Source organism: Helicoverpa armigera, chromosome 9 (genome assembly GCF_030705265.1).
Source record: "Helicoverpa armigera isolate CAAS_96S chromosome 9, ASM3070526v1, whole genome shotgun sequence".
In the NCBI taxonomy this organism is placed as follows: Eukaryota; Metazoa; Arthropoda; class Insecta; order Lepidoptera; family Noctuidae; genus Helicoverpa; species Helicoverpa armigera.
Genome location: NC_087128.1, coordinates 7,859,406 through 7,876,375, shown reverse-complemented (window position 1 = coordinate 7,876,375; position 16,970 = coordinate 7,859,406). Strand labels below are relative to the sequence as shown.

The 16,970-nt window shown below is 37.3% G+C and overlaps 1 protein-coding gene across 13 annotated transcripts in view; it reads right to left on the bottom strand.

Annotated features, from left to right (window-relative positions):
- Nucleotides 1–286: 286 nt before the first annotated feature.
- The window catches only part of LOC110369896 (partitioning defective 3 homolog), a 49,051-nt gene continuing 32,367 nt past the window's right edge, over nt 287–16,970 (bottom strand). For 3 of the 13 annotated variants that reach the window (XM_064036129.1, XM_064036128.1, XM_064036131.1), the window contains 16 exons: nt 16,545–16,670; nt 16,221–16,312; nt 15,775–15,962; nt 15,237–15,407; nt 14,572–14,814; nt 14,017–14,192; nt 13,359–13,510; nt 12,435–12,987; nt 11,617–11,780; nt 11,047–11,169; nt 10,471–10,591; nt 8,095–8,256; nt 7,287–7,407; nt 6,710–6,780; nt 5,948–6,034; nt 287–3,278 (listed from right to left, as the gene is read on the bottom strand). In XM_064036129.1, the coding sequence (XP_063892199.1) occupies nt 3,146–3,278; nt 5,948–6,034; nt 6,710–6,780; nt 7,287–7,407; nt 8,095–8,256; nt 10,471–10,591; nt 11,047–11,169; nt 11,617–11,780; nt 12,435–12,987; nt 13,359–13,510; nt 14,017–14,192; nt 14,572–14,814; nt 15,237–15,407; nt 15,775–15,962; nt 16,221–16,312; nt 16,545–16,670 (2,683 nt within the window). In that variant the 3' untranslated portion in view covers nt 287–3,145. Of the gene's footprint in view, nt 3,279–5,212; nt 5,226–5,947; nt 6,035–6,709; nt 6,781–7,286; nt 7,408–8,094; nt 8,257–10,470; nt 10,592–11,046; nt 11,170–11,616; nt 11,781–12,434; nt 12,988–13,358; nt 13,511–14,016; nt 14,193–14,571; nt 14,815–15,236; nt 15,408–15,774; nt 15,963–16,220; nt 16,313–16,544; nt 16,671–16,970 lie in introns of all 13 variants that reach the window. The other 10 variants (XM_064036134.1, XM_064036130.1, XM_064036132.1 and 7 more) reach the window with 10 other exon arrangements.

The following is a 16,970-nucleotide window of genomic DNA, read 5'->3' as shown; positions in this document are numbered from 1 at the left end:
AATTTTCAGGCAATCATTTTTGTCTTAAAGTTCTAGAATAAATCACTAAGTAGGTACGCTACACGGCATTATTTCAGCTATCAACTTGCAGTGATTATTTTTGGTAACACGTCATTTCCAGTATTTGAACAATTAATTACTGAAGATTTTGAAGATACAAAACAAACTCTATCGCACTATAAATAAGGCTTACTATATGTTTACCTACTCGTGATAATGATATTAATAACAACAATAACGAAAAATCGTTGGCGGTATTTTCAAGGTAGGGAAATGAAAAACAATATGACAATACCAATTTTGATTTATTTTACATACATTGAATGTCCAATTGTATAATGCATTTCATTATAACATATTCTTCTATTTCACGACAGTCTATCAAATGGAAGAATAGATTACGTCTGACGTTGTAATATAAACGTCTAATTATGTACAAGTATGGGCACTTCGGTGCAAATGTTCATTTGCAATGTGATTTATATCTAAACAACTTGTTCGTTTAACTAAAAATAAAGTCATGATTGATGAAATATAAAAGCTACTTCTCTCTGTCTATACAAAATTAATCTCGTAGAACACCTAGAAATTATATATACATTAGAAATGTGTACATATGTGTAATTATGTAACTAGCGATCATATTCATATCACCACATAAGCCCATAGTAGAGCTAGCACTAAATACCGATAAGATATCACAAAAACATGGAAAAATTAAAACAAATAAAAGTTAATACATTTCGAATACATAATAATTGTTGCATTGAAAACGATGAAAAACATAGTCTTTATTTTACACAATTTCATACTTTAAACGAATAATAATTCTTTAAAGTGGTATAAATTATTCAGTCACACGTAAATGTTATCAGATTTAATTTTAATAAACTTAATTATAAATTTTAATCTAAACTTTAAAGCTTCTTTCATAAACTTACTAAAAGGTAAGTAGGAATGTACATTTGCTACGTAGTACATGGAGGCTTTTACGAAAATACGACGCCATGAGACTTGGTGCGAGACGTAAACGAATTCCTGCGTCCCTCGGGAGCATTTTATTCGGGAAATACGTATTTTCGTAACAGTCTCCCGAATTTTAATTATCACCAGACAGCCTGCTCGTATGGAAAGAGTACGTAATTGTTACTCGACCGTTAATTAATACGATTCACTGCGTCCCGTGTGTATTTGTATGAACGGTTTAAGCCAATAAGGATCCAATGACATTATTTTGCCGAATCCGATATTCGCGACTCACTGAATGGCAATTAAGGGTCTAGAAACATTATCGGACCGTTGCCATATGACCAGGCTGCTACACTACAATTTTATATCCCTCTAATATTGTTTCAGGAATTATATACAATCGTTATAATGGTATAGCGTAATCACTGATATCATAGCTATATTAAGACAGCACAGATCATTAGATAAGTACCTACAGCAATATCAGACGAAATTAAAACTAAGTATTGATGGCACCACCATCCACAATAGAATAGATATAAATAAGAATCTTTACAGAGAACTAAGTGTAGTCATTACATAAGACATTCCTCGTACATTCGATGATGATGTACTGAATACTTCAGCAACTAATACGGGTTTGGTAAAAGAAAGTTAATTTGAAAGCCTTAGATTAGTTCTGCCATTAGATAAGATAGAACAAACTAGGGTTATCTAGTCCACGGACAAGTTCGCTAGAACAATCAAAACTAAAGTGAGCACTGGGATTAAGACTGCTTTCAGTAACTATGTCTGAGTTTACTTGAATACTGAAGTTTTGGGTCGAACTAACCTTTACGTACCTACGTCATATCATGAAGATGTAGAGCTAAGGCCTAAAAACGTCCATGGACAACTTAAAAATATCCACAAAATGTATGTAATTAATGAAAGTTTATTCAAACTAGTCAATGGAACGAATATTCGAGGAAGTAACTAAATGTAATACAGGTATAAATAAAACATTCTTAAACAATAGCATCTTTGTCAAACAGTTTCATTTTGAACACGAAACTGATGATTATTTCACGAGTTTTCTTGACATTGGATAATTATAATTCTAAGGTTAATTGTGTAACCATTGTATTAGTTTCGATGTCTTTATACAAAACTCGTAAACTATGAAATATTTTTGTAAAGGTACTTTATTTTATTAATGTGTTCACCACAAATTATACTTTCTGTCAACTGGTACTCTCCGTATGAGATCAACCTTGTGTTCGACCAATCAGGTTTTAAAAATTAATTTTAACAAAAATGTTTAACTTCGTGAGTAATCCGATGTTTTAAGGGTTGTTATTTCTTTGTTAGTTCTTGTACTTTTTGAAATATTGGCTTTGATAAGCAATTAAAGGCGGGTAAAACCATGATAACAGATGACCTTCTTTTGTATCAAGTAAATAGGTAAGAGTTTAGACAGACCTGTCTTTTCCTCCATTAAAATGATTTATCATTATTTGGTTTTCCCAATTAACAGGAAGATAATAATGTAGTCGACACATTATTGTACAATTCAATTCTTGTTTGTCAATTTTAATGGTTTATTTTTATTTTAAACTCTTAATCTCCTGAGTCAAGGTTTTTCCTCACAAAATTAAAAACAATACCTAGAAATAAACACAATGTTTTACTTATATTTTTTTGTTGAAATCTTTTCAAAAATGAACAATTATAATTTGGTCATGAAATAAAAAACATCATTACAGTCACAAACTGCTGTTAATGAATCATACGTATCACTGGTATAAACATAAAAGTAAGACATTTTCAACATAATAGCAAAGTTTCCTTGATGTTTACAAGTTAGTTTTTAAAAAGGTTTTTGACATAAAATTGCATTTACTGAAAGAACAACTTAAACGCAAGACATCGTAGTTGAATATCAAATGACGATAAAATTGACAGCATACCATACTTTTGGTGTACTTCACCACAAAGTTGAGAAACAACAAGCAATCTCAGTCTCAATGAAGGCACTTGAAGCTAAATCAATAAGGAATCGAGCCGACAGATAGCGTTACTGACGTCGAGCGAGGCGATATAATCGTTAAGAGTATCGCCAATTAAAATGAGATCGGATACCTCGGCTGACGTTTGTAGTCGGAGGGGAGTTACCGCGGTGTTCGCCGTCCATTGCTCAGTGGTAGTGGGAGAGCTTGCCGGGCCTGCGAGGCGGCGCGCTCTCGTACTCGTAGTAGTTAGACTGTGGCCGTACCCCGCCTTCTCTACAGGAGCGCTGTGAGTGGTAGCCACCCGCGCCTGCCCGACGACTGCCAAGTTAAAAACAATCATTAAAACCTGATTAGATTGATAATTCGACTACTGCACTAGTTATTCAATACTGTCATGCTTTTCACTACAGTCTAACAGCAAAAAATCTGTCACTAACTATTAGCTAACATTAAAATAATGTAAGTCGGATTATGCTTCTTGAAACTTGACTCTGACGTCATTAAAAGTTACACGAGACTAAAAAAAAGTTTTTTTTTTTAATTTTAGAAGTTGTGTATGCTCTAATGACTTGATGGTAAGAGCATACAGTTACAGTTACAGCCTTTTTATCGTCCCACTGCTGGGCACAGGCCTCCTCTCACATGGAGAAGGATTGAGCATTAATCACCACGCTTGCTCAATGCGGGTTGGTGATTTCAGACTATATAGTCCAGGTTTCCTCAAGATGTTTTCCTTCACCTTTTTATCAGCCATTGGTGTCTAAGATATACTTAGAAAGTACATACAAACTTAGAAAAGTTGCATTGGTACATGCCTGACCTGGATTCGAACCCGCGCCCTCATACTCGAGCGGTTGGTTCTTTGCCCACTAGGCCACCACGACTTTAAGAGCATGCAAGTGGTTTAAATGACCCTGTATTTATGAAATTTATTCTACCAAAGATTAGCAATACAGTGATAGGTTTTACCAACTAATGATTTACTTTATGAAGACGATAAAGCCTTGAATGGTTCCTTTTTACTTAGTAGGTATATATTGCAACACGCAGGTAAATTAAAAAGATATTCAATGATACTAGCAATTGAATCTACTTTTTTGCCTTGTAACTTGCAAAATGCACATGTGGTTAAGATTTTTTTCGTAACTCTATGTTGAAATGCATTACCAAGAAAAGTGCTTACAACCTCTTTACGAGTAGCGCGGGTTGTGCGTTAGATGTGCAATATTACGAGACAGTACAATGATTCATTACTTGCATTAAAAGCAATCTACTGAAGTACCTACAAAATTAAATTTTGATCTAAGTAAATTCTTTTTTTTTATTATGTTATCATTGTATGATTGTGGACAAAAATACCATGATATTTTAGCAGCACAGGAACGGGCACCGAAAGACATGAAAGTATTTGATTTTAGCTTGTATAGTTGTGTAACTAAGTATATTTTGTAGGAAACAATACTACGTCTAAAAGCGAACTGTTTTCCCGAAGTCCTATTGGTGCTTTGATAAGAGATTTTGGGTTTTTACATCATTATAATGTTGTGAGTCAGGGACTCTTTATTTCTTTCCATGTAGGTAATTCTAAAAATAAACTGAACCTTGTGGTTTTACTTCTAAAAATATAAGCCACCTTGTGGTTTTGGGTTATCCAAGAATTCTGAGTTTATGGTGGTGCTATTGACGTAGGCACGGAAATGTATTCAGTTTAACTCTAAATACAGATGCGACATGGAAAGTTACCTAGTATGAAATCATCTTAGCCAGAAACTAGCAAAAAGTTGCAAAATTGTAAAACACATAATACTTCAAGGTTTCATGCTCACGTATCTGTTTGTAAGATTTCTTAGAACATGACATATTCTGGCTGTTTGGGGACAAACCTGTAGTTTTTTCACGCAGCTGACTGTACTTCCAAGTATAAAAATTAATGTTTTGTTTGTGTAAATAATTGTGTGCAGTCCTACAGAATAAAATGAATATCCCGAAGGTCTTTAGCAACTGTCGGCGCCATACTTTTTATCCATTACAGAATATGAACATTTTAATATTATAAAATCAGTTTTTGTACATCAACTTTTTTACTGGCAATACTTATACCGACATGTTTTTGCTAAGTGTCAGAGCTTATCGAAATATATCCAGCACAGTTCCGATTACATTATAGATTAGTTTGATTAAAGAACTTTGAAAAGGTTTTTAAATAACACATGAGCATGCTACCTCTACGCTAGCATTACAAGTGATCTTACAAAGCACAAGCATCTTACCATCGCCCAGGAATTTCCAAAGGAACAGGAAAATATCACTTTAATTATTGCATTCATGTTATTAATTTGCTTTATCTAATAACTAGGTTGACTAGACTTGTCATATTATTTTATTGTTTCCAGTTATGATGGAAATCTTGTTTTTTTAATACACCTATGTAAGTGTTCTTAGAATAAAAGTTATATGTCCAATTAGCAGGTCAGTATCAAATGCAACAGTTTGCAATATAATAACCAATGACGCTAGACAGGTATTCAATCAATTTATATAGCTATGACAATTTATCTAGTTGTATATCTTGTAACACATTGTGGTAATTTTAGTTTTTTATAACTTCATATAAATTACACGCTCCAGCTTGGTCCTGGGAATTATTTAAAAAATGACATGACATGTTGTTTTTCTTGTTAACGACAGTTAGAACTTGAGCTTTGAACATTTCCTACATTACCGGCGACGCTAAGTTTTAACACAAGGCGTTTGTTATCTCGATTTAATTTATATTTTTGTAGTATATGTTCATCATATCACACTAATATTATAAAAGCGAAAGTTTCGGAGTGCTTGTTTGTCATATTTTTCCACGCAAAGGGATTTTGAAGAAACTTGTCGGTAATATAGCTTTACATCAGAATAATATACAGGCTACTTTTCACCGAGTGTGGAGAGGAAACGGGTGGAACCAATGGCAGAAGCAAGTTATGAACAATATTCACCTCTCGTCCTCGGCCTTGGCTCTCTGCGCGCTGACCTGTCTCCTCATCTGTCCTATCTGCACCTCGCTCAACTTCTCGCGACGCGCACTGCAATATATGAGCGGTTTAGTTCCGGACTATTTTCGTCCTTTGGTACAAATTTCAGAATGTTGACAGAATAAAGGAGAATTGAGAGACGTAGTAAACGTTCGAAAGAAAAGAGATGAGTGGAGATGCCATAAGGCAGGTAGGTCAGGCGCCTTCTTGCAGGTCAAGTAACGTGACCAAAATGATCAGTTACTACTTAAGTAATGAGGCGTTCGAGACGTTAGATTGTTTCCAAAAAAATAGGCGGATTCTAAAGGTGCGTGATGGCGAAGCTGCTTGTAATGTTCCTCGTCCCCCGAAACGCATTTTGGAGCGCTATTTTCTTAGGAGATTTTGCGTTATGACATCTCCGCTAGTCAATTTGTTCTTTAAGGTACTAAGTTCGAGATTTTATATTCGTAAAAGCTGTTGAAGCAATCGGAAATATTGTTCAGTTTGCGAATAGTACGGAATATTTATAAAGATGTTTTAAAGCGTAAAGCGGAACTGTGCTGGATATTTCGAAGTGCGAACTTGTTTCTGGTTTCTCATGCATGCGGTATATTTTACTCTTATAATGAGGTTTTATAATTAATACCAAAATACATAATGAGCATTTTATTTAATTTTATAATTTCCTGCAAGGCTTTTTGAAAATTTATACAATTAGGTTGAAGTTTAATATAAAGGACTCACTTTAAATTCTGCTGGATTTCCTCATAGTTGACGTAGTGACCTGTCGGACCCCACGCACTGTCCATGCCCTGCTATAAAACAAATACAAATTATCTATCAAAAATCAAGTACTAACAATGTATCAGTGGCCAATCGAGCTTAATTCGATCAGCAAGATTGATTTACTAGTATTAAAATAGCTTTAGAATATTCTAATTTGTTAGTTCGGTCAATATAACAAATGCTTGTTTTTTTATCGATATGATATTCTGCGGCCTGCTGTAAAAGCGTTGTCAAATATTGCAAAGCTTTTGCTGCAAAAGGTTAGTGAGGTTATTTTAAACAATATATTTTTAGGATGTGGCTTTTTTTCAGTGTTGCATTACAAGAGGTCTTTTTCCCGATGGCAAAATCATCAAATGACCCCTCCCGCTGTGGGTTAGCAGCGGTGAGGGAGTGTCAGACTCTTACTGACTAAAAACCGTCGTGTTCCGTCGTAGGCCTTTTTTGTACCAGGGCCACGGTAACTAAAACTGGAGGTCTTAGAACTAAAAAGGTGCAACTTAAACTAAATAACATAAGTGCAGTAGATCAGTACATCGGTTACCGGGTGCTGCTGATGCGGCGGCGCTCGGTACGGCGGGGCGCGGCGCTCAGACTTGTGCGCTCGAGAGCCGCCGCTGCCGCTGCTGCCCTGACGCGCATGTGATACTTCCGACCTAACGAGGGGAAGTGTTTTACTACCTAGTATAGTTGAATATTGTCGCAATGTTTGAGGAGTTAGTGGTTGCCCGGGTGACTGGTTTGAGGAGGTCGGATAGGCAGTCGTTCCATTTAAATCCATGGGGCTGACCCAATTTTCCAACATAGTTGGAAAAGACTAGGCAGATGATCATCATCCTCCGAGCCTTTTCCCAACTATGTTGGGGTCGGCTTCCAGTCTAACCGGATTCAGCTGACTACCAGTGCTTTACTAGACTAGGCAGATGATGACAAGGGAATAATGTAGCAGAGAGAGGAAGTACAACCACGCCACCCAGATGATGTCATAGAAATTTGGAAAAAGCCCAGACAGAAGTAGATGCAGAACGCTTGACTATAATTTTCGTTTGAAGGCTAGACGAAGTGTTAAGCATTTACACAAGACGCGTAGCGCGTATAGGCAAGGCAAGCACACGAAAAGCACAGACATACGCATTAAATGTGTAGTAAAAATTAATTAATTGTACGATAAAAAGTGGTCCTTTGAGTTATATAAGGAAAAACAATCTTAACTTTAATTTTAAGGCAGTTAGCCTTGAGAGGTACTTCAAAATGAGCCTAAATCAATCCATTAAAGTACGAAGATAATGAATAAAAGGTACAAATAAGAACAAAAATAAATACATTAAAATATAAAAACGTACCGTTGTTGTGACTTAGAATTAGTTTCTTCTTCCTTTTCCACCCTCTCGTCTATCCTGTTGTGTCTCTCTAGCGCCTCTCTTGACAGTGACTTCTCTGAGGCTCTGCCGGGCTGTGACCTACCATATACTTCCGTTTCCACTTTCTTGTTAGGCTTGCCTATCCTGTAGGGGGAAATAATATATTGGTAAATAATAATCAATGATTGTGACTGAAAAGTTCTGTTAAGAAATTCAAGTTTGTGTAGGTGCTTCCTATTTGAAACATGAATTGTCGAAACAAGCTAGGTTAGATGGATTACTGAAATACTGAAATTGAAAAAAATCTCTTACAATTTTATAAAAGGTGTGTTGTTGGGTGATTTTGATGAAGATGTCACCCAAATCACAGATTACTACAGATACTTCACTCAGTAGAAAATTTCCAATACCTATTACGATAATTGCCTACTCCTTCGCGTCAACAACCACTGTATGCTAAAATGCGCCTAAATGCTCAAGCGTACAGCAGTGATTGCTTCGCACCGCGCGATTCCACAGTAATCGCAGGGCTGCCTCTTCGGTAAAATTAAATTAACATAACTTTTTATCTATGTTATTGAGAACTGTGAATATGTTCTGACTTTTATGTGGCAGTTAAAAATTTTATCATTTATAAAATATTTAACCAACTTAAAAAAAGGAGGTGATTAGACATAGGTACAGGCCAAACTGAGAAGTTTGACTTGTATGGTTTGTAGGTATGTATGTTTGTGCGCGATAATCTCGCGTTTGGTTAAACCGATATCGATGCGATTTTCAGAAAAGGATTTGTTACATTTAGGCGAACGTTTTAAAATAAGTATAATACTTCTTAGTTTGATGATGATCTTCGGAGATGTTCACTAGAAATGAAAAAAAAAGCCTTAAAAAAAGAGAACCGACTTCAAATAAGGCACTTAACCGTAAGAAATAATTTGTTTTTTTTTTTTATGTTGGTGCTAACAGCTGGTAATTACGAATCGAAAAAGCATCGACATCAAAAAATAAATGATTTCTTACGGTTTAGTGTTTTGAAGTCGGTTCTCTTTTTTTAAAGTTTGTTTTATTATATTTGTAAGTTTGTTTTGTTTTATATATTGGTGCTGACTGTAGAAGAAACCTAGATAAAACATAATTATATACATCAGTGTGTAGGTAAAATAAAAAAATCTTTAAAGTTACAGCACATAAGGCACCACACGGCATCGTAATACGCGTACGAACGAACAGCACTTTTAGAAGTCGGTTAAAAATTGAACGGCGTGCGCGCGCTTCGCTTGCGAAAACCGCAACTGAATTTGATCCGCCGGCGGACCGAGACCGCTCTGCTGGGCGGTAGGCACTTATAGCGCGCAAGTACATGGAGTGACGGAGGCCTGCCCAAATGACCACCAAACACATTTATGGCGTAAAATATCAACATAACTTTAGTACATATATGTATAACTTTTTCGTATTCATGACATTAATTGTTTAGTTAGGTGGTTTTCACACACCTTTTTACGTTTCAACTTTTATGGTGATGTTATCTGAGCAACTATTCCAAGTAGTTTTATAACGTTGTAAACAATTAAGTTACATTAATGAGGGTATTAACATAATCACAAAAAATATATTGCTGCACAAATTGCGTCATAAAGTGGTCATAGCTTTAGTCACGTGAACCTCGAAGAAATTAGTCATTAACATGTGACATGTTTATGATTGCGGCTCAACATTAAATGTCTGAAAATCGATATAATTGAAAAACGCACTTAGAGAGAAGACTAACTTACTTTTAAAGTAGCCTGCATATGAAATTCATCATTTAGAGTGCGTTTAAACCAAAAGAGTCAATGCCAAGAGCCAATAAAAATATTTCAGAGAACAACCAATGCTCTTTGCGTCTGTTTACATAGAAAGAATTTCTAGTGGAAATAATGCAAAGAGTTCTAGGGTTCTAGCTCTAGTTTATTTTAATGATATAAAAAGTACTTTGCGTGTTAGCTAACAGTTTCTCTAGAAAACCGCCGTAAAGTATGACTTTATATTTTACATGCTGTAAGGCTGAGTTGAGGTATTTTATCTGGTTGTACGAACTACATCCTTCTCTAACAGCCAGTTTCTTCATCAAAAGTAAAAGCCAAAGTAAAAGTCAAAGTAATGTCAAAAGTAAAAGTAACGGTCAAATTCATTTTTTCTATTAGTTTTGCTGTCACTTTAGCCTTGAAAAAACGAATTTGACCGTTACTTTTACTTTAGACATTACTTTGACTTTTACTTTTGATGAAGAAACTGGCCGTAAATAATACAGAGTAGTTTCATATCAGAGATCCACCCTGAAAACGTGAGAAAATGCCTATTTCCATGAAAACTCACCTGAACATAGTTGATAATGACTTGAGTAGCGATGGTTTCTTGTGTGAGAGAGATGACTGCTGCGGCGAACCTCGGATCATGTCAGGCCCGTTGCTGTCGTCCGTCAACCAGTGTTTTAATGCTACAATATTCAAAAGTTAATTAGTATTACCGAAAATATTATCTTAATTTATTTTATAAAGTTGAAAAGTCTTCTCAGTAGGTAAGGAAAGTATCTAGCCTAGATTTGTAAAATTCTTTTGTTATTTTTATGAAAAGTATCAAGATTTGTGCGCTCCTATAAGTTACGTGACCCTGGTTGTCAATGAACTTTTTATACTAACTATTTACTTGCTACTTAATTATATGATATTAATTATATGGTGCCTTACAAAAACAAGAAATCGTTTCAACAATAAATTCGTGGGAAAATGTGGATACATAAAAACAATATACCTCCTATAAAAACAAATATATTTCTAAAAAAACTTTAGACTATTTTATGCTGACAAAATAAATTAAATGAGGTATTTTCTGTATTATATTAAGGATTTTTTATTTATTTTATTATAATGTTTGAATGACTAGTGAACTCACGTGGGTGCGCTCGCGCATAGATAGGTTCGATGCGTGGGTTCCTCTGCGTCTCTTGTATGGCAGTCTGTAGGGACTCTAAACTCGATGACTTTCTCATGCCTAATGATGGGCCCACTTGCATTGCTGTAAAACGTACAATAAATTAGAAAATTACGAAGATCCAACAAGTCTTTCAGAAATAATAAACAACTAAGAACGAGGTCACAATGACAAAATAGTAGGTATTTGCTGAAAATATGTCATCAGCGGGCCTAGCATGATCGCCATAGAAACGCCATAGAACAGCCAACCACATCACTAGCTACTTCTCCGTTGCTTATGGAAAGTCTTTGTCTCGCTTTGTCTTGATAAAAGCGCGAGTCTACGGGTCGGGCCATGCTCGGGTAGAAGACATGTCGAGTGCGATAGAAAGAGCTTTGTCTTCTCTTGGTAGAATAGAGAACATTAGGTACTTGGGTGATCGTCAAATGATATCTGAATTGACACTTTCTGTGTGCACGTGATGTTGGAAGTAGATGAATATTTCGCTTGCATTTATAGAAACTTCTTCTAGAATGATTTGAGACTTACAATGAACAGCCTTAATCTCTTTAATCTTCTTGTATGTGCCGGTGGTCTTGGCGTCGAGCGCGGCGTGGCGCTTCTCGGACATGGAGCGGCGCCCGACCGCGTCGCGGCTGAACCCCGCGCCCGACTCGCTGCCCGACTCGCCGCCGCAGCCGCTGCCGCTACCCCTAGGAGAGAATGGTAATAAATAAATGAACGTTCATTGTTCAAGCATTTGTGTTTGCAATCTCGTAGCACAGTAACTTAAACTATGTAGGTAAGGCCTGTGCTATAAGTAACAGTATAAAATGGTGGTTATTTTTATTTCAATGTAATGTCAGTGTAATGTTTGTGTAATGTCAGTGTAATGTAAGTGTAATGTCAGTGTAATGTCAGTGTAATGTTAGTGTAATGTTAGTGTAATGTCAGTGTAATGTTAGTGTAATGTTAGTGTAATGCAAGTGTAATGTTAGTGTAATATAAGTGTAATGTCAGTGTAATGTAAGTGTAATGTTAGTGTGATGTAAGTGTAATGCAAGTGTAATGTTAGTATAATGTTAGTGTAATGTTAGTGTAATGCAAGTGTAATGTTAGTGTAATATAAGTGTAATGTAGTGTGATGTAAGTGTAATGCAAGTGTAATGTTAGTATAATGTTAGTGTAATGTTAGTGTAATGCAAGTGTAATGTTAGTGTAATATAAGTGTAATGTAGTGTAATGTTAGTGTGATGTAAGTGTAATGCAAGTGTAATGTTAGTATAATGTTAGTGTAATGTAAGAGTAATATAAGTGTAATGTAAGATGTAGCAAACTTTACATTCAATGTGATATTTCGTGCTTACCTCGTAGTACCATAATCCTCTTCAATAATAACATTATGATGTGCCGGCGGAGACCGCGGCATATGCACGTGCCCTAAATTCTGTCTGTAGTGATGTCCATTCGTGACCGGCGCATCGATTTGCGTCGCCATATAATAACTCTCGTTCCTTAACCCAGTCAGTCGATCTATGACGGGATTCCAGCCATCAAGTCGACTCCATTCGAAGCTATCTCTCTTATTGTCGTGGGGTGGTGCATCCTTATCTCTTTCTAGGTAACCTTTGCTGTCATCTGATTGGTTGGACACCCAGCTATTATTATTGTTTATTGTGACTATTGAGGCGTGTTTCTTGGGTCGTCCGTCGTGTGCGTCGAAGCCCTCGTTTTGGTTGGCGTCATACTTTTGGTTGGCGTCGTATTTCTGGTTGTAGTTGTCAACGGGTTTGTTCTCCTTGTCGCTGCTGGCGTTGTATATGACGGTGTTGTAGTTCTGCGAGTTGTCGTTGGAGTTGGTCGTGTCGTTGCCGTTCGGTGGCGTGTCGTCTTTCCATCGTGCTAAGCTGTCCATGCTGTCTGTTGGGAGATAAAAATAAGGTGTTGGGAATATTTCAAGACTAGGAACATCATGGGCTACCATAGAATATAAAGCAAATAAAAGATTCTCTTCTCATTTTCTTCATTCTTCTATATCGAATCATGTACAGTACACCTTTTTAGGTGCACCTACATATGTATATCACAGGACTGCGAAGAACATTGAAATATTTTTTTAGCTTTATTTACAAATTTCTACACGCTTATGAATGTATGCTCATTCTACTATTAGCACACTCACTTTCAAACTAAGGACCTTCCATAGGATGTCTCAGCCATAGTAAAAGATTATACCCTCCTATTTCTTTTTAGCTTAACAAAACCAAGTCTATCAAAAAGTAAATGCTTACCAGTCCGCCTCGCAATAGTGAGCGATATGCTGCCAGTTCTCTGCGGCCGCGCGTGTAACAGCGCTCGGCGCAGCGTCTCCATAGCTTCCGCGTTGCTCTGGCCTACTAGCGAGACGCCGTTCACGCTGAGTAGCTGGTCATTTGTGTGTAACCTGGAAGTAAAGGTTAATTTTAGTTTTGGTACATTCTAGGTCAGTTAGTTTCCCAACTTTTATATTACTTAACTATGTGCTGCGTATTTTCAACATTCTGGAGGCCTATGAATGCCGGTTGGTAAAAGAATTAAATTATTCTTCAAACTGCCGTGTTTGCACGAAGGCACGTTAAAACATGGTGGATCCCAATTGTCTTCTAAACGTCGGTGGTTGTGCTTAGGAGTAGTCAGAAGCCAGAAATTCTAGCGACCAGTTCAGTTTAACCAACGGATATCAGGATGCCCAGATAACTCTGGTTGATAGACGAGGTAGTGGTTATGGGTAGTCAGAAGCCAGAAAGTCTGATGACCAGTTTTACCATCGGGTATCAGGATGCCAAGGTAACTCTATATGAATCTAATAAGTCATATATGCAGTCGCTTCATGGAAAACACCGGTTAAGACTAGAAGCCCCCAACATAGTTTGGGAAAAGGCTTGGTAGGTAACGATTGTTGAAACTAACCTGCCATCTCTAGACGCAGCTCCACCATGCAGCACAGACTTGATGAAGATGCCTAAGTCCTGAGGGTCCGGGCCGACGGTGACCTTGCCCTTGACGCTGATGCCGAGCCCCGCCTTCTCCGAGTCGTGTACCGGCACGTCCAGCCGAAGAATCAGCCGGTTGCGGAGACCTAGGATCTGTAGTGATGTTTGGGGTTAATTTTGATTCTTGAGAGATAGATATTCAAATGTTTAAAATTATATTTTTAAACGCGGCTTGATAAATAAATATGACAATAGTTGTAATTTTCGCGAATTATTAGAAACCATTTCAAAATTAATAAAATCTGCAGAGTAAAAATCCCAAAAGATTTTGATTTTTAATGCAATTTGAAGTGAAGGAACTTAAAGAAACTAAACATTGAAATATTGTGTATCTACCTAATCATTATATAGAAAGAAGATGACAGAGAAGGGACAATAAAAAGTGATAAATCAGGGGCCAATCCTTCACAACTTGAGGAAGACAGCAGTGGAAGTTTTTTCGGAATGTCAGTGTTATAAATTAAAGACTTACAGAATTAGACGAAGAATTTAAAGCCTCTTGCAGCGCTTCAGTACTATTATCCTTATGTAGCAGATCATCTTTGGACGAGCTCTTCGGGATCCTGCCTCGCATGGAACTGTTGGCACTGTTCTGGTTAATGGCGTTCACTATGCTGGACACGCGGCCGTTCTCTGAAGGTTTCGCCTCAATGGGGTTGGAAGCCCCTATCGCTTTTTCTACGTATTTTGTTGGACTTTGCTGGGGTTCTACCCTCTGGAAAGAAAGCAAGTTTCTTAAATAATAGCATTGGTTTGGTTTATTGAGTAGGGATATATGGAATTAGAATCGAAATCGTCGACAAAAAACACGAGGGCGGATTCAGCCCTCAAAAAGCATATATGGTTGAAAATACACATTACATTATCAATAATTAAAATCAGGAACATAAAGGAGTACATAGGCGCAGTTTATAGGGAGTGTTCTTACATAGGAAAGTTAAATGGGGAAAAAGCTAAGAAGGTATATACTAGATACTGCCATTAGTTCCAGTAGTGCCATTAATTAATCTTTGCTAAAGGTGACAGAGATTCTGATATCAGGAACATTTATGTCCTTAACCCGGTAAAAAGAAGGCTCAATCAATAACTTCAATCAAAAAAATATGATAACTCTAATTATATCAGATATGTTCGTACCTGCGTCCTATTAGGCACAGTCCTCTCTACAACAATTTCAACAGTGGAGTCAGTGGGGGTGTTCCGCAGCAGCGTGACGACTTGCTGCTGCGTCAGGCCTGACACAGAGACGTTGTTCACTGACACCAGCTTGTCGCCAGCTCTGAGACGACCGTCTGTTACTGCTGCACCCTGGAATAGGAGAAAATATGTTAGAATTTTACTGATATTTACTGTTGTCTTGATACTTACCTAAAAGGATCTTAGTTATGGACCGCTACACTTGCATAAAAAATTCACTCTTAAGGCCTTTTTCACATGCACATGGCACAGCTGCCATGGAAATGTATATGAACGTCATCGGCACGGCAAGCTCTCTAACTCATACATTTCTTCGTTACACAGCACGCCGGCCGACCCATATACGTGTGAAAATGTCCTAAGGTTTCTGTCAACTTTGTATCCTGGTCCCTAGTGGTGACGGCGTCCCGGGTGCCTGAGATTGCTCTTTCACTACTGCTCCTGGCATTTTCTTTAAAAAAACATCCTAGACACATACCTTAGGCAAAATATTCTTGATATAAATAGGGCAGTGTCCTCCCGTAGGGTTGTCCCTGGTGGTGATGGTGAAGCCGAGCCCCTTCTCCCCCTTCACCAGCGACACGGCGACGCTCTGCGCGGCCGACTGCTTGCTGCTGCCCGTCACCGGGACTTCCATGCCGGAGATCGCTCGTTCACTACTGCCCCCTGGAATTTAAAAGATTTTTTGGGTATTTTAACAGGAAAATATGACTCCTTCTAGGCCTGAATTTGATTATTGTTGCTAACAACAGGACAAAGACTTCATCGCACAACTTCTGAGCAGTGGTCAGGGCCAGGGGACGACTCCTTGCAAGTTCAGGGTAAGCTAAATTCCAAATTCTTGGTCCTTTGTAAATTGGTCAAGAGACTGGAAGACTGACAGTTATTATGTACAAAAAAATCTAATAGATATTGTTTCCATACCTTCAGGTAAGAGATCAAGAGGCCGTTCCTGCACAGGATGCACACTCGCTACGTTGTTCACTCCCGTCACCCACCGAAGCATGTCTTCTACCCTGTAAACATTAAAAATTACTATATCAGTAAAGAAACTATAGTAATATAATAAAGAGAGGAGACATTTTGTATATGTTCATTTTTACCCTAAGGGCTTCGAAATTACTACATAAGTGATTTGAAAAAACTTGCACACTACAAAATGCCCATATGCTATACTATTTTGTCCGGAAAGAAGTTCCCTTGGACTCGGGTGAAACCTCGAAAAACACCTATGTAAATGTAACTTACCTATGGTTTTGATGGTTATTGACAGGCGTCGTGTCTTGTCCTAGCGGCTCTCTCCGCGCGTCTCTAGGAAGACTCTTACTGCCATAACTTTGTACCCGCTCTGCTGCGTCCAACCACACCCCACTCCTGAAACATTACAAAACATATTATTGATAGTATAAAACAATCGGCACGAGATAAATAAATATAGGTACAGGTAAGTAGCAGTACCTAATTGTTTAAAAAAATATCTGTGTAAGTACGTCTTTTATAAATAGCTTAATTTATGCAAAATCACACAAAAGCGATTACATCGCAATTGCTTTAGGTACCATAAAACAATGAATACTCAAGATTCTATATAACTTATAGCTTTTGTTTACTAAGAATGGCCTTTGAGAATGAAAAATGTATGTAATTATTTGCAAATATCCCTATATTCCAAAC